The sequence below is a fragment of the Hypanus sabinus genome, chromosome 28 (assembly GCF_030144855.1).
Source record: "Hypanus sabinus isolate sHypSab1 chromosome 28, sHypSab1.hap1, whole genome shotgun sequence".
In the NCBI taxonomy this organism is placed as follows: Eukaryota; Metazoa; Chordata; class Chondrichthyes; order Myliobatiformes; family Dasyatidae; genus Hypanus; species Hypanus sabinus.
In genome coordinates this window covers 45,084,748-45,108,303 of record NC_082733.1, presented here as the reverse complement: position 1 = coordinate 45,108,303, position 23,556 = coordinate 45,084,748, and the positions used below count along the sequence as shown (strand labels likewise).

Below are 23,556 nucleotides of genomic sequence, written 5' to 3'. Positions count from 1 at the left end.
GAGAAGTGACTTGATAGAGACGTGTGTAAGATGAAAAGAAATGATCGAGTGGTGCCCAGATGCTCTTTCCCACGGCGGAAATGGTTAATACGAGGGAGCATAGTTTTAAGGTGATTATAGGGGGATGTCAGAAGGTTGATTTTTACACAAGAGTGGTGGGTGTTTGGGACATTTAAGACACTCTTGGATGACAGAAAAATGTAGGATAATGCGAGAGAAGGGCTAGATGGATCTTGGGGCAGGAACATCGTGGACCGAGGGGACTGTTTGGTGTTACGCAGCACAGCGCCGGCTCCGCTATTCGATTCCCGGCAGGTAATCTGGTACGTTATGAGATCTAACGCTGTTTGACCTGCTTCAGAGTTCCCTGGCAGAGCGTTTCACACCCCCACCATTGGGTGTTTAACATCCCGACTATACTTTCCCCAAATCACCTTAAAATTGTGCCCTCATCCTGGGGAAATAACTTTTATCGTCACCCCCATGATGCACCATCAATAACTCTCGGAGCCTTGAGTTGAGATAGGCTTTTATTAGCTGGAAGAAAGCACCGTCAGCAGCAAGAGACTGTCACACAGCATCCTGGAGACTGAGGGAGGTGCAGTGCCTCCAATCGCCTTTATGTAGGGGTCTGTGTGAGGAGCCACAGGAGCAGTCAGCGGCTGGGGGGGTGTGTCCCCTCACCCTCTATCTGGAGATATAACCATATAACAATCACAGCACGGAAACAGGCCAACTCGGCCCTCCTAGTCCGTGCCAAACTCTTAATCTCACCTAGTCCCACCTACCCGCACTCAGCCCATAACCCTCCACTCCTTTCCTGTCCATATACCTATCCAATTTTACCTTAAATGACACAACTGAACTGGCCTCTACTACTTCTACAGGAAGCTCATTCCACACAGCTATCACTCTCTGAGTAAAGAAATACCCCCTCGTGTTTCCCTTAAACTTCTGCCCCCTCTGTCCACCCTCTGTCCGGGCCGGGAGTCTGATGTATGGATCAGCCTGAGAGAATCAGTCAGCAGCAAGAACTATTCAAAATTGTAACTAGGTTTTTTTTTAATTTTTCATAACTATACAATTAATTTAACAGGAATGTAATGATTTATATAGACACTTTATGCGGGTTGACCCTTTGCTGCGCCTTTTCCATGGAGTTCCTGACGGTTTCGATCAGAAAGAAAACTTCCCTCTCAATCTTCGGCGCGGTATTTACCAGTGACTCAGCGAACAGTTCACTTGGTGTAGCGTTTCACCATCTGGAGTTCATCCACCGGCTCCCACTTCTGATTGACAGTGATGAGCTGTTGTGGGGAAGAGTGAGTCAGGGACTAGATGCCAGTGAGCGCAGATTTAGGATCCGCTATAACTTCACTCTCGGCTCCCTGACTGAACCGACCCCCGCCCTTAGTTTGCCGACTACGGCACAAACTTCCACCCAGTTAACTCTTTACTGCCCAGGATTGACCATTCACCATTGAACTGACACTAAATATGGACAAAAAGAGGTTTGCCCTGCCCACAGCAACATCTGGACACGGTCCTAACGCAGAGCCTCTACCCACAGACGCGGGTCTCTCTCGCACATGTCGTTCACCCTTTACTGTGACCCACTGTGGGAGGGGCGGACCTTCTGGAACCGTCGGCAGTCCGAACCCTTCTTCATTCACCTCACACCCCTCGGACCCCCACCCCGGGTGAGCCTCTGCACTGGAGCAGCCATCGTTGCCCAATATGGGACTCGCCCGTTCCCGGAATGAAGGCGTCACCTTCCGCATTAAGAACAAAAGTTAAAGCAGTGACGGTACCTTTTGCGGTTTGGTCGGGTCCACGTTCTCCCATGGAGTAGGGTTCCGCGACTTGTTCACTCTGCAGCGAAATGAACCTTTGAGAGAGCGGTCGCTCAAAACAAGCCGAGATGTCGTGTTCGCCCAGTGATCGGGCAACGGGACTCTCGGCACCCTATCCCGACACACCAACCCTTACCCACAGCGTCAGGATGAAACGGACAGTCTCACCCCCCACCACACAGACACACCTCAATCCCCTTAAACACACCCTTCCATTCCCTCCTGCACCGAGAGAGTGAAACAGAGATGTTCATCTCGCCCCTCAGACACACACAAACCCTGAACTGACACGACACGCCCCGCCCGCACAGCTCTCGCCTTTTAACGGGCTCCCAGCCTACTTACATGACATCGGTCTTGGTGGCGAGGAAGTAGACACAGGCGCTGATGCCGACGGTGGCGGCTGTGGTCATCAGGGCGACCAGCGGGATGAGCTGCGGGTCAGACACGGTCACTCAGCGACAGACACAAGGTCCGAACTCCGGCTAACGGCTCTAACGGACTCCGGTCGCTCAACGTTTCCCGCAGCCGGGCAGCGGGTGTAGGGGAGGGAGCGGCGGCAGATCGGGTCACCTTAGGTGGTGAGGGGTGGGCGTTTCGGGGACACTCGGGAGAGCGTTAGGGGTTCCGGGGGGAACTAACCTCTTTCCTCTTGCGGAGTAACGAGAAGAACTGCATCCTCCCCGCTCGGAGCTTTACTGAACCGGCAACAACTTCACCTGAGTCCGAGGACGGAGGGATGGACTGCCCTGAGCTCCGGTGCTCTGCCCGATTTCCGGGTTCTGTTTCAGTTTCAGTGACGGGACGGGACGGGACGGGACTCGGGTCACGTATGCACGCGGTGGCGCCCCCAGCGGCGCCGGGAGGAACTGCAGGGGCGGGCGGATGTGTTGTTTATTTAACCCCGGTCATTCATCACTCACAAGAACCAATTCACCTGCCAGCCGGTGAGAGAAAACACACGCGGTCACGGGGTGAACGTACAGACAGCGCCGGGAATTGAACCCGTGGATGGAGAAGGGTGGAGGAAGGAGGGGGGGGGCCGTCGTGCAGGGAGCGACAGCAGAAACAGGCCATTCGGTCCACCACATATCTGCCATCCCACCCAGTCCCTGGCCCTTGATGATTCAAGTGCTCCAGAAATTAACAGGAGCACACTTTGCGACTGGAATGGGGCAAGGAACTGGTGGGCATAATTCTTTTTGTCTGGGGCTGAGCGGACTGGAGCTGGAAGTGTGTGAGTGCTGGGCCAGCTGTATCAGGAGAGGATAATGAATGTTTGCGGACATGGTAGCTGGGATAGCCCCTGGAGGAAGCGGGGCCTGCCTTTGCAGGAGGATTACTGAAATGGCCATGGGGAGGCTGCTTTCTATGGGGACAGATCCTCAGAATAGAGGACCATCCATTTAGAAGGGAGAGGAGGAATTTTTTCCTCCCTCATCCCAAAGTCGTACTGAATGATTCCTCCAATGTGGTTAGTGGCAGAGTTGGTGGACATGAGGGGGTTGAGGAGAGGACCCAGGCTGAATTAGGGAGATTTGGGCTGAGGGGAAAATTGGACCAGCCATGATGAAATGGAGTAGACTCAATGGGTCAAATGGCCTAATTCTCCTCCTATATTGTATGAATGGTTTCCCTCTATCATAATAAATCAGAGGAGTTCAGGTCCCTAGAACAGGGATTAGGACTCACTGTTCACACAGGGCAGACAGCACTAAGTGATCCAGGGGACATGGATCTGAGCTCAGAGGGTCTACTCTCTGCTCTGATGGTCCTTCCCTACATTATCCCTATAAGGGTGTTTAACTAGTGTGGTCCAGTGAGGCAGAGATGGCAGTCTTGCAGAGTCCTGTGACTGAGAAACGTGGTAACATTTCTTTTTAAGTCAATGGGAATTAGGGGGAAACCTCTGCCCGTTGGAATCATACCTGACACAAAGGAAGATGGTTGTGGTCAATCATCTCATCAGTGCAGGTGTACTAGGACCAACCATCTTCAGCTGCTTCATTCATGACTGACCTTCCATTATGAGGTAAGAAGTGTGGATATTTGCAGGAGATGGCACAATGTTCTGCACCATTCGTGACTCCTCAGATAGTGAAGCAGTTCATACCCAAATGCAGCAGGACCTGGAAATCATCCAGGCTTGGGCTGACAAGTGGCAAGTAACATTTGAGCTACACAAGTGCCAGGCAATGACCATCTCCACAAGAGATCATCCCTTGACATTCAGTGTCTCACCATCACTGAATCCCTACCATCAACATCCTGGGGGTTACTATTGACAGGAAATTGAACTGGTCTAACCATATAAACACCATGGCTACCATAACAGGTCAAAGGGTAGGAATCCTGTAGCATGTAACACACCTCCTGACTCCCCAAAGCCCGTCCACCATCTACAGGGCTCAGATCAGGAGTGCAATGGATACTCACCAATCACCCGGATGAGTGCAGCTCCATCAACACTCAAGAAGCTTGTCACCACCCAGTACAGGCAGCCCACTTGATTGGTACACCTTCCACCAGCATCTGATCCCTCCACCATCGACAAACAGTTTCAGCAGTGTGTACTATCTACACAATGGCCTGCAGCAACACACCGAAGTTCCTAAGGCCCCCAATCACTACCATCTAGAAGGATAAGAACAGTAGATATCTGGGAACACCAACACTTGTAAATCACCTTACAAGTCACTTACCATCCTAACTTGGAAACATATTGCCGTTCCTTCATTGTCACTGGGTGAAAGTCATGGAGTTCCCTCCCTAACAGCACCGTGGGTGTACCTACACCCTCAGGAACTGCAGCAGTTCAAGAAGGCAGCTCATCACCATCTTCTCCAGGGCAACTAGGGATGGGCAATAAATGCTGGCTTAGCTGATAACATTCACATCCTGTAAATGAATAAATTAAAAAATCTGCATGTGCCATAGAGGAACAGAATACGTTTTGTTGGTTAGTCTGGGAGGAGGGGAAGCTGTTGTCCCGGGAAACGCCTCAGCACTCACCAGGTTAGAGTCCAAGACAAGTTTATTGATGTGTACACAACTCCATGGCTACACAGGTGCAAGAAGAACTTGCTTACAGCATCAGATAAGCTGCATTCAGAACAAAACACAAATCACACACAATTTTAATGGGGAACAGCTTTACAAAACTCTAGCTGGTTCACCTCTGGAGTACTGTACTCAGTTCTGGTTGTGCCATTACAGGAATGATGCAGCTGTACACTCAGCTTCACCAGGATGCTGCCTGGATTACACAGCTTGTGTAATAAGGAGAGGTCGTTTTCTCTGGAGGGAGTCAAGGCTGAGGGGAAATCTGAGAGGTTTACAAGATTGAAAGGTGTGGTCTAGTTGCATGTTGATGGAACTAGGCAGATTAATAGTTTGGCATGAACTAGATGGGCTGAAGGGCCTGTTTCTGTGCTGTGGTCATCTATGACTCTGACATTTAAAGGCACAGAAAGACAGCTAGTTATCTTTTTGCCAGGATTGAAATGTCTAATACTAGGGACAAGTTAGAAGATGTGTTGGCCATTATTTTTACAGTGGCTCATGTCCAGAATGTACTTCCAGGGGTGGTGGAGGAGGCCTTTGAGAGGATTGTGGAGTGTAGTAAAGAAGGGATCTGGACATAGTGTAGGAAGAAGAGATCTGTTGTGCATTTGATTATCAATTTCAATAGACTGGCACTTTTAGCACTTAGAACAGAGGTGAAGAGGAATTTCTTTAGCCACCTGTGGAATTCGTTGTCATGGACAGCTGTGGAGACAAAGTCATTAGGTAGAATTAAAACAGAGGTTGATAGGTTCATTTAGTCAGGGTGTCAAAGGTCACAGGGTTGAGGTAAAATAAACCAGCCATGATGGAATGGTGGAGCATTCGATGGGCCAAAAGGCCTAATACTGATTCTGTGCTGTTCTGCCTATTTTAGTGGAAAGTAGTCTGTGATGTTAGTGGTGTTCCCTCCCTCAGCTCACCAGCTTTGGCTCTTTAACCCTTTGCTTCTCACCTCTGCCCTATCTGACCCCCATACCCCCATCAGTGCATTCGTCGTCCCCATCCTCAGCCCCTTTTCTACACCGCTCCTTTGCCCAGTTTCACGGGACAAAGTTAAATTCAATGTCCGGTGCACAGGTACACGTGTACAGGTGCCTCATCTTCCACCTTGTCTTGCCTCGTTCTCTCCCCACTGTCCTCCAAATCACCAGCATTCCTACCTTGCTCACACCTCACTGCCTTTCCTAGATGGTGAATTGTGATATACTACACCAAGGTAAATGTGAATTCTACACAAAACACACTAACCTTGTGCCTCAAAGCCAGTTGTAGACTTCACCCTCAGAGTTAACTCAGTAGGATTGGCCCCCAACCCCAATACTCCCAGTGCTCTGTCACAACTGCTTCTAACTTTATATTATCACATCAAATTGTACTTGCAGGATATTTCTTATTAGTTTTTTTTACATTTCTACTTTTCATTTTACAAAGCAACACTTCCAATAGGAAGAATTCTGCATTTATACAAAAATAAAATATATAGTTTTAAGTTCTCTTTGCTGTCACAAGTTCAAAGGTCACTCTTCGTGATCAGCCTGGGTCAGAGTTCACACACATCCCTGTGTCCTGAGTGGAGAAGAGGTTGCTGTAAAATTGTAGCTGTTGCTCTGTGAGGGAGGGTTTAAAACTCTGAAGGCATTTGATGAAGTGGCTGTGGAACACCACTGCAGCATCGAGCCCGTTTTCTTGCAGAGACAACAGGGCAGCCTGTCAGCAACAAGAGGGGAATGTCAATCGTTTGAATAATCCAAGACACCAGTTAGAAGACAAGCAAAATGTTGCGAGTGCCCAAGGGTGGTGTGACACCAGTCTGGAGCTGTTGAAGTGGATATGGAGAGGACGTTTCCTTTGGTGGGGAAGTCTAGGACCGGAGGACACAAACTCAGATCAGAGGGTCGTCCATTTAGAACAGAGATGAGGAGGAATTTCTTTAGTTAAAGGGTGGTGAATCTGGAATTCACACCCATAGGCGGCTGTGAAAGCCAAGTCACTGGGTATATTTGAAGGATAGGTTGATACATTCTTGATAGTGAGGGCATCAAAGATTACAGGGAGAAGACAGCAGAATGGGGTTGAGGGGGATAATAAATGGCAGAGGAGACACAATGGGCTGAATGGCTCCTATGTCTTATGGTATCGGACTGAGGTAGGTCAGCGAAAGGGGTGGAATAAATGGTACTGGGTCCAGAGTTCACAGGTCAGGGAGTTGAGTGACCTGTCCCAACTATCCCTGAAGGAGAATGAATAAATAGAAATTTTTAGGCAAGACGAGGAAGTTGGAACAAAAAAAAATCAAAGACATTGCACAAGCTTCAAGGAAGAGTTTACCAACTAATTGCCTAACTAGAGCGAGGTCATTTCCTGCTCAGTGTGACTGGGTTCTCAGTAGGGAACAGGTAGGGGCCTTCTCAGAGGAATCCTTGGTCTCCAGTGTGTTGATTGAGGTTAGATCCAAGTTACCCACCACACTGGACAAATGGGTTACAATGGAGAGCAGAGAGAGGTACTGTAGCCTAATGGTTTACAGAGCCGGCCATTGGAAGATTGGCTGTCAGTAAGGAGTCTGCACCTTCTCTCTCTGACTGTGTGGGTTTCCTCCCACGTTCAAAGACCTACAGTACAGGTTTAGCGTTGGTGAGTTGTGGATGCTATGTTGGTGCTGGAAGCTGGTGATACGTGTGGGCTGCCCCCAGCACATGCACAGACCGCATTGGACAAACAACACACCTCACTGTACGTTTCAATGTACACGTCACAACTAAGCTAGTTACTAGTCCAGTGACTCAGGCACTCCCCCCTGCTCCTCGGCCAGCCGGGTGTCAGTAATAAAGGAACTGAGTGACCACTGTTCTCTGGGCAGTCTGGTGTCCACATCTGTCCCCTGGCCAATCGTACCCCTATATGGGTAGATCCATCTGCCCCCTGGCTGATCATACCCCTTCATGTCACAAATCCATCTGCCCCTTGGCCGATTGTACCCCTACATCTACACCCATGTTCCCTCTGGTGTTTCCGAGGATGCTCACATACACTGGGTACATAAGACAGACTTGGGGGATACCAGCTTAATGCTGCTGTCTGACAAATGGACAGTTTAGAGATTGAGGCCTGAATCTCTGACCGTACATTTAAGGATAACCCTGAAGAAGGCAAGACAGCAGCTCCACTTCATTAGGAGTTTGAAGAGTTTTGGGATGTTAGCAAAAACTCTTTGCAAAATTGCACTGATGCATAGTGAAGAAGCATCCTGACTGGTTACATCAGCCTGGTATGCATGCCCCGATGCACAGGATCGCACGAGCCCACACTGTCCAATCACTGTTAACAGACCCACCGAGCCTACACTGTCCAATGACCGTACATCACCGTAACAGACTCACCGAGCCTACACTGTCCAATGACCGTACATCACCGTAACAGACCCACCGAGCCTACACTGTCCAATGACCGTACATCACCGTAACAGACCCACTGAGCCTACACTGTCCAATGACCGTACATCACCGTAACGGGCCCACTGAGCCTACACTGTCCAATGACCGTACATCACCGTAACAGACCCACTGAGCCTACACTGTCCAATGACCGTACATCACCGTAACGGGCCCACCGAGCCTACACTGTCCAATGACCATACATCACCGTAACAGACCCACTGAGCCTACACTGTCCAATGACCATACATCACCGTAACAGACCCACTGAGCCCACACTGTCCAATGACCGTACATCACCGTAACAGACTCACCGAGCTTACACTGTCCAATGACCGTACATCACCGTAACAGACCCACTGAGCCCACACTGTCCAATGACCGTACATCACCGTAACAGACCCACTGAGCCTACACTGTCAAATGACCGTACATCACCGTAACAGACCCACTGAGCCTACACTGTCCAATGACCTTACATCACCGTAACGGGCCCACCGAGCCCACACTGTCCAATGACCGTACATCACCGTAACAGACTCACCGAGCTTACACTGTCCAATGACCGTACATCACCGTAACAGACCCACTGAGCCCACACTGTCCAATGACCGTACATCACCGTAACAGACCCACTGAGCCTACACTGTCAAATGACCGTACATCACCGTAACGGGCCCACTGAGCCTACACTGTCCAATGACCATACATCACCGTAACAGACTCACCGAGCCTACACTATCCAATGACCGTACATCACCGTAACAGACCCACCGAGCCTACACTATCCAATGACCGTACATCACCGTAACAGGCCCACCGAGCCTACACTGTCCAATGACCGTAAATCACCGTAACGGGCCCACTGAACCTACACTGTCCAATGACCGTACATCACCGTAACGGGCCCACCGAGCTTACACTGTCCAATGACCGTACATCACCGTAACAGACTCACCGAGCCTACACTGTCCAATGACCGTACATCACCGTAACGGGCCCACCGAGCTTACACTGTCCAATGACCGTACATCACCGTAACAGACTCACTGAGCCTACACTGTCCAATGACCGTACATCACCGTAACAGACTCACCGAGCCTACACTGTCCAATGACCGTACATCACCGTAACAGACTCACCGAGCCTACACTGTCCAATGACCGTACATCACCGTAACAGACTCACCGAGCCTACACTGTCCAATGACCGTACATCACCGTAACAGACTCACCGAGCCTACACTGTCCAATGACCGTACATCACCGTAACAGACTCACTGAGCCTACACTGTCCAATGACCGTACATCACCGTAACAGACCCACCGAGCCCACACTGTCCAATTACACTCGTGACCGATTAACCTCCTGGCCCGTATGTTTTTGGAGTGTTGGAGGAAGCCCACACAATCACAGGGAGTACATACAAACTCTTTAGATGATGGCGGGAACTGAACCTGGGTTGCTGGCGCTGTAACGGTGTCACACTGACCATTGTGCCACCCCTGCTTTATTCCCGCTGAGGTCATTCCCGATGCCCAGAGCAAAGTGGCAGTGATGACCCTTACCCGAGTCCTGGTACAGCATGGCCTCACACTCACCTCCTTGCACAAGCTGTGTAGATCTGCTCCGGTGAACCCAGCGGTCAGTGCCGCCAGCTCCCGCAGGCACACCCCATCCAGCGGAGTCCTGGAGCTGCAGATCCTCAGGATGGAAAGCCTTGTCTAATGTCAGAGAAAAACACACACTGACCACCGTAAAGACATACATCGCCTTAATGCCCAGACACACACTGACCATCGTCCAAACAACCTTGATCACCAGGTCACCTCGCACTGGAGTTCCCAGAACCTTGTCCTACTCTGTGCCAGTGTGAGGTTGGGAGAGACTCTACGTAAACACAGCTCTATCCAAACCTCTCCACACAAACAAGTGAATTAGAGGCAGACGTATACTCCTTCCCCCATGGCACATACAACTCCAGACTGTTGGTCAGACACCATTTCCCTTCCCTTCCCCCAATGGACCCGATTCACTTGAACCCTTTGAAGTGCTGGGCTAAGACTAATTTAGTAGCACTTCAATTGTTTTCCCTTAGATACATGTTTGTGACTGGCCAACAGTTCACTGCTTTCTATCTCTCTCCCCCTTGTCCGGACCAACAAAGCCATCTCTGCAGCCAGTAACTCAACTCCAAGAATTTGCTCAGGACCACCTCCATGGGGAATGACCATTTCCAGGCTTCTGACTGCAGATGTCAGCTTAGTTTCTGGATGCTTTCCATACTCCTTAGAGCAGCAATAAGATGTGACTCGGTGATGACGACTGTTTTTATAAATGAAACATTCAACGCGGCCATGGGAATGGCCAAGCTAACACAGATACTCGGCACAACACCCCTTTGTAAAGCAAAAAGCCACAGAACATGTGGACTTTACAAGGATTCTTTCTGTGTCAATTGACCTGTTGAGATGTAGAGCTCAGGAGAAGGTAACCTTGTCCACTACCTCCCTTGTGCTTGCCGGCTCTGCCTCTCCTGAACTCCATCAACAGCAACACACCCCTGGTCCTGTGTCGGACCGAGCTCCAGCCACGTACCTACCCTGGTTCCCTGTTGTTCTGTCTGTACAGTTGCCCCTTTGCCAGCTAGCCCACCTGAGCTGCACAGGTCACGGACCACTGGATGGTCACAGGCAGTGAGGAACGTTACTCTACCAAAGTCAGATGCAAAATACAGTTGCTAAAATTCAGTTGCCAATTCTTGATTCCCCAGACACATTTTATGCAGAACTAATGATTAATTAGTAATTCCAGAATGATCCTGGGAATGTAAGGGTTAATGACAGCTCTGGGCCCCACTCGCTGGAATTCGGGGGTGGGGGGGGGTGGAATCTCACTGAAACCTATTGAATATTGAAAGGTCTGGATACAGTGGATGTGGAGAGGATGAGATGTTTCCTGTAATGAGGGAGTCTAGGACCAGAGGGCATGGCCTCAGAATAGAAGTATGTCCATTTAGCACAGTGATGAGGAGGAATTTCTTTAGCCAGAGAGTGGTGAATGTGTGGACTTCATTGTCACAGACTGCTGTGGAGATCAAATCATTGGGTATATTTAAGGAGGAGAGTGATGGGTCCTTGATTAGCAGAGGTGTCAAAAGTTACAGGGAGAAGGCAGGAGATTTAGGCTGAGAGGGATAAGTCAGCCATGATGGAATAGCGGAACAGACTCGATGGGCCAAATTTCCCAATTCTGCTATGTCTTATGTTCATGTTTTAAACATTTTAAAGACTATCTATAAAAATCATCTACTGCCTGCTCTTACATTTCTGGCTTGCTTTATCTCATTCTGCAGGTTTTTCTTCCTCGAGACTTTAATCATTCCCTTTGCTAGTTTTACATTCCCTCCTGACCCCCAGAATGACCTGAGACCATTTTCAGCCACGGACAGCAGGCTCTCCCTCGCTGGAATGATTTGATTCTGTGATACAGAAAACCCAAAGCATTTCCAATCTGCGTGTGACTGAGCATGGGACAAGTACATATTCACAGGAACACGTAGAGACGCTGACACACTCAGGTACACAGTGACACAAATCTATCACCAGTATTTCACAAAAATATTTACCTCTTCATCTGGGGCAGGAACAAAGATCATCTGATCAAATCGTCCGGGTCTCAGTAAAGCATCGTCCAGGAGATCTGGTCGGTTTGTAGCAGCAATCACAATGACTTCCTTGTTACAAATCTCCTGAAACTCCAACTAGGAGAAAATTAGAAAGCTCAATAATTCAGCACATGTTAGAACCTTTGAATGAAATGTCAAGGTTTAGAAATTGTTGTATCTTCTGGATCAAGGTCCACCGATTCCTTGATATCGGAGCATAAAACTTCCCCATTCAATTCCTGTTTGACCACCACACACGTTCACATCGAACGATGCCACAAGAAAACAGCATTCATTATCAAAGACCACCAGCGCCTCCTTGCTGCTGCCATGAGGCAGGTGTCCCATACTACCAGGTTCAGGAACAATTACTAGTCTCCAACTACAGTATCAGGATAGGTTAACCTCACTCAGCCCAACATTTAACTGACTCTATGATCTACAGACTCACTTCAGGAACTCCTTACGACTCATTCTCAGCATTTCCTTTTGCACAATGTTTATTTGAAAATCATTATGTATAGTTCTATTGCATTTCTTTATTTTTCCTGCAAGGAAATTAACCTGAAGTTATATGGTGTCTTTGATAATAAATTTACTTAGATTATTGACCTTTTATTTTGGTGAGATGCAGGATAGTGAACTGACATCATAGATTTATGTCCGATTGATTTCTGGGGATGCTGAAGGACAACTTTTCACATCCACCTGCTCTTCAGAGGGTGGTGGGCTGCATCTTCACAGAAATAAGCAGAGAATGGTGACGTACTCCCAGACCAGGTTGATGATGGGTGTGGAGGGAGCAGGTTGCTGCCTGTGTCCTTATGGGTCTTTGTCTCCGTTTCCTGAGGTGATTTAGAAAGAATCCAGGCAAGTAACTGCAGTACGTTACAATTTGTTCTTTTTCCCTGTGACCCTGTGTATCCTCCCACATTCCAAAGACATACGGGTTAGGATTAGTAAATTCTGGGCATGTACTGTTGGCACTGGAAGCAGGGTCACACTTGCAGGCTGTCCTCGGCAAAAATGCCAGAGGTTTTAGCATATCACTGCATGTTTCAGTGTACATGTGACAAATAAAACTCATCCTTAATCTTTAAACCAAGTGGCAATGTGGCTTGTGACCAGGGGAGTGGAAATCAAAAACTTCTAGATGCTGGAAGTATTGGAGTATAAAAGTTGCATTGTTTGCTGTGTAACGAAAACTATGTAGTCAGCTTTGAACTTGCTATTTGCTATGCAAGTATCCAATTTAGTAGGAGAATGAAATCTTAAGAATGTAGAAGACAACGGTGTGTTAATGAGAGGTAGCTAAGAGATGTAGATTAGAACATGATTAAATCAATGGGTAGAAACAATAGTGGTGGATGTACTGGTGATACGCAACTGTAGACCGATTGGATATGCTAATGCAACTAAACCAGGAGATTGCTATAAAAAGTGCTGTGTTCAAAGATCGGTGGGCAATCAGCGACTAGCTCACTGACTGTCTCAGCTTTGATTTGCAAATTAAAGTTTAACCCTTCTTAAAGAATCTTCTGTGTCTCCCAGTCGTTTGTGGGGCATGAGAACTGTTTGTGGAGAACAGGTAAGGCAGATGGATTTTCTGTGGAAAAAAAAGATCACCTGTTTCAACAGAAAACAGAGATTGAGGTAGTAATAAATGATTGGTGAACAATGGGCGTGGAGCTTCAAGAAACCTGGAAGGCTTCGTCTTCAAGAGCAGGGATGGCCAGGGACTAGACAGCAGGGACTGCCAGGGACCAGACAGCAGGGACGGCCAGGGATCAGAGTTGGAACAGTCAGCAATCAGAAGGTATGTGATACGATGGTCTGCTCTTTACCAGGATGAATTCAAGGGTAAAGTTGTTTTACAAGCTCTGTGTGCGAGTCTCGGCTTCCTGCCTGAGATACGTGCCTCAGGAAACCACTGAGCTGCAGTGCAATTGACGTGTAAAGCAAAGGTGTCAAAGCAGAAAGGAGGAAACAGGCTCATTTCAAACTCCCTGCAAGTTGTTTCTGGTTCCAGTTCACCCTGAAATGTGACATCTCCAGCAGCTTTTCAGGTGATTTATTAAAGTGGCTGAGGTGCCAGCCACTGACCTTGGCAGCGAAGCTTGACAAGATAAATTTGCTCCTTTCTTGTCCTTGCAGAGTGCTTCTCTTGATCATCAAGGGACTGATGTCTAGACTGAAATCATTAATTCACAGTGTGTGTGAGACAAATTTGCAGAGTTTATCAACAATAGGACAGTACCACAGGTCCTTTGGCATACAAAGATGTGCCAAACCAGCAATTAAATACCAACCTGATCCCTCCTACCTACAGTGCCCATTCCCTCCATTCCTTCCTCATCCTGTTGTAATTGCCTCCATCACCACCCCTGGCAGCACATTCCAGGCACCCACCACTCGGTAACAAAACAGCTACCCTCACCCTAAATGCAAGCCCTCCAGCACTTGACCTTTCAACCAGAAAAAACATACATGTGTCTACTCGGAATGGCAGGTGGTGACCAGTGGGGTGCCCCAGGGCTCGGTATTGGGACCACAGCTGTTTACCATTTACATCAATGATTTCGATGAAGGCATTGAGAATAACGTCAGCAAATTTGCTGATGATACTAAACTGGGTGGCAGCGTGACATGTGATGAGGATGTTAGGAGAATTCAGGGTGACTTGGATTGGCTGGGTGAGTGGGCAGATACTTGGCAGATGACGTTTAATGTGAATAAGTGTGAGGTTATCCACTTTGGGAGTAAGAACAGGAAGGCAGATTATTATCTGAACGGTGTAGAGTTGGGTAAGGGAGAAATACAAAGAGATCTAGGAGTCCTTGTTCATCAGTCACTGAAGGTGAATGAGCAAGTGCAGCAGGCAGTGAAGAAGGCTAATGGAATGTTGGCCTTTATTACAAAGGAAATTGAGTACAAGAGCAAGGAAATTCTCTTGCATTTGTACAGGGCCCTGGTGAGACCACACCTGGAGTATTGTGTACAGTTTTGGTCTCCAGGGTTAAGGAAGGACATCCTGGCTGTAGAGGAAGTGCAGCGTAGATTCACGAGGTTAATTCCTGGGATGTCTGGACTGTCTTACGCAGAGAGGTTAGAGAGACTGGGCTTGTACATGCTGGAATTAAGGAGATTGAGAGGGGATCTGATTGAAACATATAAGATTATTAAGGGATTGGACAAGATAGAGGCAGGAAATATGTTCCAGATGCTGGGAGAGTCCAGTACCAGAGGGCATGGTTTGAGAATAAAGGGTAGGTCATTTAGGACAGAGTTAAGGAAAAACTTCTTCTCCCAGAGAGTTGTGGTGGTATGGAATGCACTGCCTTTGAAGGCAGTGGAGGCCAATTATCTGGATGCTTTCAAGAAGGAGCTAGATAGGTATCTTATGGATAGGGGAATCAAGGGATATGAGGACAAGGCAGGAAGCGGGTATTGATAGTAGATGATCAGCCATGATCTCAAAATGGCGGTGCAGGCTCGAAGGGCCGAATAGTCTACTTCTGCACCTATTGTCTACTCTACATCCACGCCTCCCAATCTCATAAACCTCTAAGAGATCTCTGATCAATCTTTGACACTCCAGAGAAAACAACCCAAGTTTGTCTAATGTCTCCTAATATCTCATGCCCTTCAGTCCATCCAGCATCCTGGTCATCCTCTTCAGCACCCTCTCTAAAGCCTCCACATCCTTTCTACAGTGGGATGACCAGAAGGGTATGCAATATTCCAGAAGTTTAATGTAAAGGAACCCTTAGGAGGCAGTGATGATAATATGATTGAATTCATACTGCAATTTGAGAAGGAGAAGCATAAGTCACGTGTATCAGTATTGCCATGGAATAAATGGAATTACAGAGGCATAAGAGAGGAACTTAGCCAGGTGGATTGGAGAGGATTACTGGCGGGGATGACAGCAGAGCAGAGGAGGCTGAAGTTTCTGGGAATAGTTCACAAGGCACAGGATAGATATGTCCAACAGACGAAGAAGTTCTCAAATTGCAGGGGTAGGCAACCAAGGCTGAAAAAAATTGTTAAGGACTGCATAAAAGCCAAGGAAAGGGAATATAAGGTAGCAAAAGTGAATGGAAAACTGGATGACTGGGAAGCTTTTAAAATCCAACAAAAGACAACTAAAAAAGCTATAAGAAGGAAATGATGAAATATGAGGGTAAACTAGCTAATAATATAAAGCAGGATACTAAAAATTTTTTCAGCTTATATAAAGAGTAAAAGGGAGGTGAGAGTTGATATTGGACCACTGGAAAATGATGCTGGTGAGGTAGTAATGGGGTCAATGAAATGGCAGATGAACTGCCCGATATAGTGGGCAGCGTCGTTGCGGGCAGTGGAGTGAGCCGAGGAAGACCGGAGCTGCAGAGCTCTCACAGCAAGTTGCTTGGTAAGTAGTCCTGCTTCCCTTTACACTTATAACTTTAAAAAAGTGTGATAGTTAGCTGTATTGGGGGCAAAGTGTTCTTGCATAACTAATACTAGTACATTAAATTAACTATACAGCATGGAGCAGGTGATGTGTTACTGCTGCGAGATGTGGGAACCGGTAGACCCCATTGAGGGACACGGCGACTACATTTGCAGCAAGTGTTTGATGAGCTTCATATTGATGAGCTGCAGTCTGAGCTTCAGACACTGCGACACTTCAGGGAGGGGGAGAGTTACCTGGACTCTGTGTACCAGGAGATAGCCACACCTAATAGATTAACTAATGTAGATTGCAGTCAAGCACAGGATGGTGTGGCTACGAGTGAGGAAAGTAGGGGAATCCAGGAGGTAGGGCTGGAGGAGATGCAGGCCTTGCTCTTGTCCAACAGATTCGAGGCTTTAACTCCCTGTGAGGGCAGGAACGGGGACTGTGGGGAGGATGAGCAACCTCCCCATAGCACCATGGAGTGGGGGGCCATTCCAGACGGGGGAGTCAATAGAAATGTTGTAGTAATAGGGGACAGTATCGTCAGGGGGATAGATAGGGTTCTCTGCAACCGAGAGCGAGAGTGCCGAAGGCTATGTTGCCTGCCTGGTGCCAGGGTTAGGGACATCTCTTCTGGGCTGGAGAGAAACTTGCAGTGGGAGGGGGAGGATCCAGTTGTCTTAGTACACATCCGTACTAATGACATAGATAGGACCAGGAAGAAGGTTCTGTTACAGGAATTTGAGCAGCTAGGGGTCAAATTGAAAAACAGAACCTCAAGGGTAATAATCTTTGGATTATTACCTGAGCCATGAGCAAATTTGGCTAGGTTAAATAAAATTAGGGAGTTAAACGCATGGCTCAAAGACTGGTGTGGGAGAAGTGGGTTTTGCTTCTTCGGACACTGGCACCAGTACTGGGACAGGAGAGAACTGTTCCGGAGGGACGGGCTTCACCTGAACCGGGCTGGGGTTAGTGTCCTGGCGAATCATATAACTAGGGCTGCAGAGAGGTCTTTAAACTAACCAGTAGGGGGGGGGGGGGAGGATTCTAGAGAGCAAATAATTAAAAAGACAATGGAGAAGGTAATGGATGTAGGTAAAAGTGGAGGAATAAAAAGACAGTGTGTCAGGAGGGGAAAGAATGTACGGAGATAAGCGTAAAGTTGTACAAAAGGAAAAGGTAGGAAATAAGTGTCAAACATATTTGAAAGTCCTTTATTTGAATGCACGTAGTATTAGGAATAAAATTGATGAGTTGACAGTACAAATAATTACGTATGGTTATGATATTGTGGCAATTACTGAAACATGGCTGCAGGGTGACCAGGACTGGGAATTAAACATACAAGGGTATTCGACAATTAGGAGAGACAGGCAAGAAGGAAAAGGAGGTGGGGTGGCTATGTTAATAAAGCAAGAAATCACTGCAATAAAGCGAAATGATATTGGCTCAAAGGATCAGGATAATGAAACAATTTGGGTAGAAATAAGAAACAGTAAAGGGAAAAAAAGCAGTGGTGGGAGTAGTCTATAGGCCTCCAAACAGCTGTAACTCAGTTGGTCGGAGCATAAATCAGGAAATAGTTGGGGCTTGTAATAAGGGAACAGCTATAATTATGGTGGATTTTATCTTTCATATTGACTGGACTAATCAAGTCGGACACTGCAGCCTTGAAGAATTTATTGAGTGTATTCGGGATGGGTTCCTTAAACAATACGTTACTGAGCCGACAAGGGGGCAAGCAGTCTTAGATCTGGTCCTGTGTAATGAGATAGGACTAATAAAAAATGTCCTAGTAAAGGATCCCCTTGGAATGAGTGACCATAACATGGTTGAATTCCATATTCAATTAGAGGATGAGAGGGTTGGATCTCAAACAAGCGTACTAAGCTTAAATAAAGGAGACTATGGTGGTATGAGAGTGGAATTGCTTAAGATGGATTGGGAAAATAGATTAAAGGGTAGATTGGTACTTGATCAGTGGTGTATATTTAAGGAGTTATTTTACAACTATCAAGAAGAATATATTCCACTGAAGAAAAAAATAGTTATCCGTGGCTAAGTAAAGAAATAAAGCAAAGTATACGACTAAAAAGAAAGTTATATAAGGTAACTAAATCTAGTGGGAAGATTGAAGGTCGAGAAGCTTTTAAGGATCAGCAGCAAATAACAAAAAGATTGATTAAGAAGGGGAAGATAGATTATGCAAGTAAATTGGCAAAAAACATAAAAGCAGATAGTTACGTAAAAAGAAAAAGGGTGGCTAAAGTAAATGTTGGTCCCCTAGAAAATGAGACCAGGAAATTAATGGTAGGGGACATGGAGATGGCAGAAACGCTGAACAAATATTTTGTATCAGTTTTTTACAGTAGAGGACACTCAAAATATCCCAACACTGGATAAACAGGGGGCTCTAGGGGGAGAGAAGCTAACTATGATTCAAATCACCAAGGAAATGGTACTTGATAAATTAATGGGACTGAAGGTGGATAAATCCCCTGGACCGGATGGCTTGCATCCTAGGGTCTTAAGGGAAGTGGCGGTCAGGATTGTGGATGCATTAGTGATAATTTTTCAAAACTCGCTGGACTTGGCAATGGTCCCGGCAGATTGGAAAAATGCTTATGTAACTCCTTTATTTAAAAAGGGCAATAGTCAGAAGGCTGGGAATTATAGGCCAGTTAGCCTAACATCTGTGGTTGGCAAAATGTTGGAATCGATAATTAAGGAAACAGTAACAGGGCATTTGGATAAACATAGCTTAATAGGACAAAGTCAGCATGGCTTTACAAAAGGTAAGTCATGTTTGACAAATTTGTTGGAGTTCTTTGAGGACATAACATATAGGGTAGATAAAGGGGAACAAGTGGATGTGGTGTATTTGGACTTCCAAAAGGCATTTGACAAGGTGCCACACCAAAGATTATTACTTAAAGTAAAAAATCATGGGATTGGGGATAATATTCTGGCATGGGTGGAGGATTGGCTTTCTAACAGAAAACAGAGAGTTGGGATAAATGGTTTATTCTCAGACTGGCAGTTGGTGACTAGTGGTGTTCCGCAGGGGTCGGTGTTGGGACCCCAACTCTTTACAATCTATATTAATGATTTGGAGAAAGGGACTAAGTTCAATGTATCGAAGTTTGCTGATGACACTAAGTTGGGAGGGAGTGTAATGAGTGCGGAGGACATTGAAACCCTGCAGGGGGACATAGACAGGCTGAGTGATTGGGCAGACATTTGGCAGATGAAATATAATACTGACAAGTGTGAGGTCTTGCACTTTGGCAGGAAAAATAATAGAGCAAGTTATTATCTAAATGGAGAGAAACTGGAAAGTGCTTCTGTGCAAAGGGATCTGGGGGTCCTGGTGCAGGAAACACAAAAAGTTAGTATGCAAGTGCAGCAGGTGGTCAAGAAGGCCAATGGAATGCTGGCTTTTATTGCTAGGGGGATGGAGTATAAGAACAGGGAGGTCTTACTGCAGTTGTACCGGGTATTGGTGAGACCACACCTGGAGTACTGCGTGCAGTTCTGGTGTCCATATTTAAGAAAGGACATACTGGCTCTTGAAGCAGTGCAGGGAAGGTTCACTAGGTTAATTCCAGGGATGGGTGGGTTGATGTATGATGAGAGGTTGAGTAGATTGGGACTACTCATTGGAGTTCCGAAGAATGAGAGGCGATCTTATTGAAACATATAAGATTGTGAAGGGGCTTGATCAGGTGGATGTGGGGAGAATGTTCCCAATGATGGGTGAAAGTAGGACTAAGGGGCATAATCTTAAAATAAGGGGATGCCGTTCCAGGACTGAGATGAGGAGAAATTTCTTCACTCAGAGGTTAGCGGGGCTGTGGAATTTACTGCCCCAGAGAGCTGTGGAAGCTACTACACTCAATAAATTCAAAATGGAGATAGACATTTTCCTGGATAAAAATAGCATTAGGGGATACAGTGAACGAGCAGCTAAGTGGACATGAGGCTAGGTTTAGATTAGCCATATGATCTCCTGGGCCAGTTTTCGATAGCCTGGATGGGTCGGAGAGGAATTTTCCAGATTTTTTCTCCTCAATTGGCAAATCATTCCCCCCCCCCCCCCCCGGGTGATCACATGGGTTTGGGCGGGATGAATAATAAAATAAAATGGGCGGCATGGTGCCCTGTTGGTTGGCACTGTTGCCTTGTGGGATTCGGTGAAAACTAGAGTTAAGATTGGATCAGCCATGACCTTGTTGAATGGCGGAGCAGGCTTGAGGGGCCGATTGGCCTACTCCTGCTCCTATCTCTTATGTTAATGGGTACTCTGCATCTGTCTTCACTGTTGAAGATGCTAGCCGTGTGCCAGAGGTCCATTGAGCGTCAGGGAGCAGGAGTGAGTGCCATTGCTATTCCAAAGGAAAAATACTAGGCAAACTGAAAGGTTTTAAGGTGGATAAGTCACCTGGACCAGATGGACTACATCCCAGAGTCCTGAAAGAGGTTGCTGAAGAGATAACGAATGCATTGGTCATGATCTTTCAAGGATCATTTGATTCTGACGCGGTCCTTGAGGACTAAAAGATTACAAATATCACTCCACTCTTTAAGAAGGGAGGAAGGCAAAAGAAAGGAAATTATAGGCCAGTTAGCCTGACCTCAGTGGTTGGGAAAGTGTTGGGAGTCAATTATTAAGGATGAGGTTTGGAGGTACTTGGAGACTAATGATAAAATTAAGCCAAAGTCAGCATGGTTTTTTTGAAGGGAAATCTTGCCTGTTAGAGGAAAGTACTTTCTCTTTGAGAAAGTAACAAACAGGGTGGACAAAGGAGAGGCAGTGGATGTCATTTTATGTGGATTTTCAGAACGCATTTGATAAGATGCCACACATGATACTGTTTAACAAGATAAAATCCTAAGGCATTACAAGAAAGATACTGGCATGGATAGAGGAATGGCTGACAAGCAGGAGGCAGTGACTGGGAATAAAGGAGGCCTTTTCTGGTTGGCTGTCAGTGACTAGTGGTGTTCCTCAGGGATCAATATTGTGACCGCTACTTTTCTCATTGTTTGTCAATGATTTAGATAATGGAACTGATGGCTTTGTTCCGAAGTTTGTAGATGATACGAAGATAGGTGGAGGGGTAGGTACTGTTGATTGCAACATGACTTAGACAAATTGGAAAAATGGACAAAAAAGTGGCAGATGGAATACAGTATTGGGAAATGTATGATAATGCAATTTGGTAAAAGGAACAATAGTATGGACTATTATCTAAATGGGAGAAGGTTCAAACATCAGCGGTGCATTGGGACTTAGGAGACATTATGCAAGACTCCCAGAAGGTTAATTCATAGGTTGAGTCTGTGGTAAAGAAAGCAAATGCAATATTGGCATTTATTTCAAGGGGAATGGACTATAAAAGCAAGGAGATAATGCAGAGGCTTTATAAGACACTAGTCAGGCCGCACTTGGGAGTACTGTCAACAGTTTTGGTCCCCATATCTCAGAAAAGGATGTGTTGTCATTGGAGAGAGTCCAGAGGAGGTTCATGAGGATGATTCTGGGAATTAAGGGATTAACATATGAGGAGTGTTTGGCAGCTTCAGGCCTGTACTCACTCGAATTTAGAAGAAAGTGGGGGGATCTCGGTGAAACATATCGAATGTTGAAAGGACTAGATCAGGTGGACGTGGAAAGGATACTTCCTATGGTGGGGGTATCCAGAACTAGAGGGCACAGTCTCAGATTTGAAAGACAACCTATTAGAACAGAGGTAAGGAGGAAGTTTTTTTAACCAGAGAGTAGTGAATCTGTGGAATGCTCTGCCACAGCTGCAGTAGAGTCCAAGTCCGTGGGTATATTTAAGGCGGACGTTGATTGTTTTCTGATCAGCCAGGGCATCAAAGGTTATGGTGAGAAGGTGTGGTCTGGGATCAGCCATGATGGTCAAAATGACCTAATTCTGCTCATATGTTTCATGGTCTTATGGAAGCAGCATATCTAGAGTTTTATAAAACTTTCCCAACTCTTGAACTTATTTCCCTGACTAATAAAGGCAAACATGCGATGCACGATTGTCAGCTAGCAGGTAGGTCACTTGCAGATTCCCCTGCATATCAATAGTATATACCACCTTCTGCATTCTGCCCCTTTTCTTTCCAGTGTGCCTTGCTCCAAAGAAAGACGGCTTTATTCCTCCCCGCTGAGTTGCTCTAGCATTTTGCGTGTTGTTCAACAGTATATTATTCCTTTGACCTCAAAACCTCATACTCGGCCACATTAAACTTCATGCATCTGTCATTTCTCGGCCCATATCTATATGCAATCTGCGAGGTTATCCACAATGCCACCAACCTTTATATCATCTACAACACCCATTATACACCCGTCTACTGGCAGCAGAAGCTCTCCTGGCCCGGTGAAATCAGACACTGTCACACTGAGCTCTGTGTTTCAGACCCAGCCACACCTCTGGACAACCTGCCACTGTCCAATAGCCCTGGCACCTACCCAACAGGAAACATTGCCAAGTATATTGTTCCTGCAGAAAACAAGACAAGGCAACCCAGATACTCCATCCAGCTCAGCCACAAAGCAAGGGGTCCCTCTCCAGACAATACTCTCAGACCACAAAGCGAGGGGTCCCTCTCCAGACAATACTCTCAGACCACAAAGTGAGGGGTCCCTCTCCAGACAATACTCTCAGCCACAAAGCGAGGGGTCCCTCTCCAGACAATACTCTCAGACCACAAAGCGAGGGGTCCCTCTCCAGACAATACTCTCAGATTATAAATGACACGCCCCACAGATAGCCTGTATGAATCTGTCAGCAGCACTCTTCACTAAACATCATCACTGGCCCACCAAAGAGTTTGTTTTCCGCCACAGCTGCTAAGAAGTTTGTACATTCTCCTTGTGACTATGCAGGTTTCCTCCCAAAGATGTATGGGTTAGGGTCAGCTGTGGGCACGCTCTGCTAGCTCCAGAAGCATGCTGAAACTTGCAGGCCTTCCCCAGCACATCCTCAGACCGTGTTGGCTCCGACACAGAGGCCCCCCACCCCAGCACATCCTCAGTGTTGGCACCGACACAGAGGCCCCCCACCCCAGCAC

The 23,556-nt window shown here is 46.8% G+C and overlaps 2 protein-coding genes across 4 annotated transcripts in view; both read right to left on the bottom strand.

The window, feature by feature from the left end:
• Window positions 1-1,044: 1,044 nt before the first annotated feature.
• Window positions 1,045-4,731, bottom strand: c28h15orf48 (chromosome 28 C15orf48 homolog). Its single transcript, XM_059953100.1, has 4 exons — window positions 2,496-4,731; window positions 2,199-2,287; window positions 1,812-1,872; window positions 1,045-1,307 (listed from the first exon to the last, which is right to left on the bottom strand). The coding sequence occupies exons 1-4, from the start codon at window positions 2,529-2,531 to the stop codon at window positions 1,239-1,241; spliced, it is 255 nt and encodes an 84-aa protein (XP_059809083.1). The 5' UTR covers window positions 2,532-4,731; the 3' UTR covers window positions 1,045-1,238.
• Window positions 4,732-4,869: 138 nt separating this feature from the next.
• Window positions 4,870-23,556, bottom strand: part of afg2b (AFG2 AAA ATPase homolog B) — a 38,809-nt gene continuing 20,122 nt past the window's right edge. For 2 of the 3 annotated variants that reach the window (XM_059953097.1, XM_059953098.1), the window contains exons 6-8: window positions 11,982-12,116; window positions 9,955-10,077; window positions 5,897-6,626 (exon numbers count right to left, since the gene is read on the bottom strand). In XM_059953097.1, the coding sequence (XP_059809080.1) occupies window positions 6,450-6,626; window positions 9,955-10,077; window positions 11,982-12,116 (435 nt within the window). In that variant the 3' untranslated portion in view covers window positions 5,897-6,449. Of the gene's footprint in view, window positions 4,956-5,896; window positions 6,627-9,954; window positions 10,078-11,981; window positions 12,117-23,556 lie in introns of those variants that run through there. The other variant, XM_059953099.1, reaches the window with a different exon arrangement.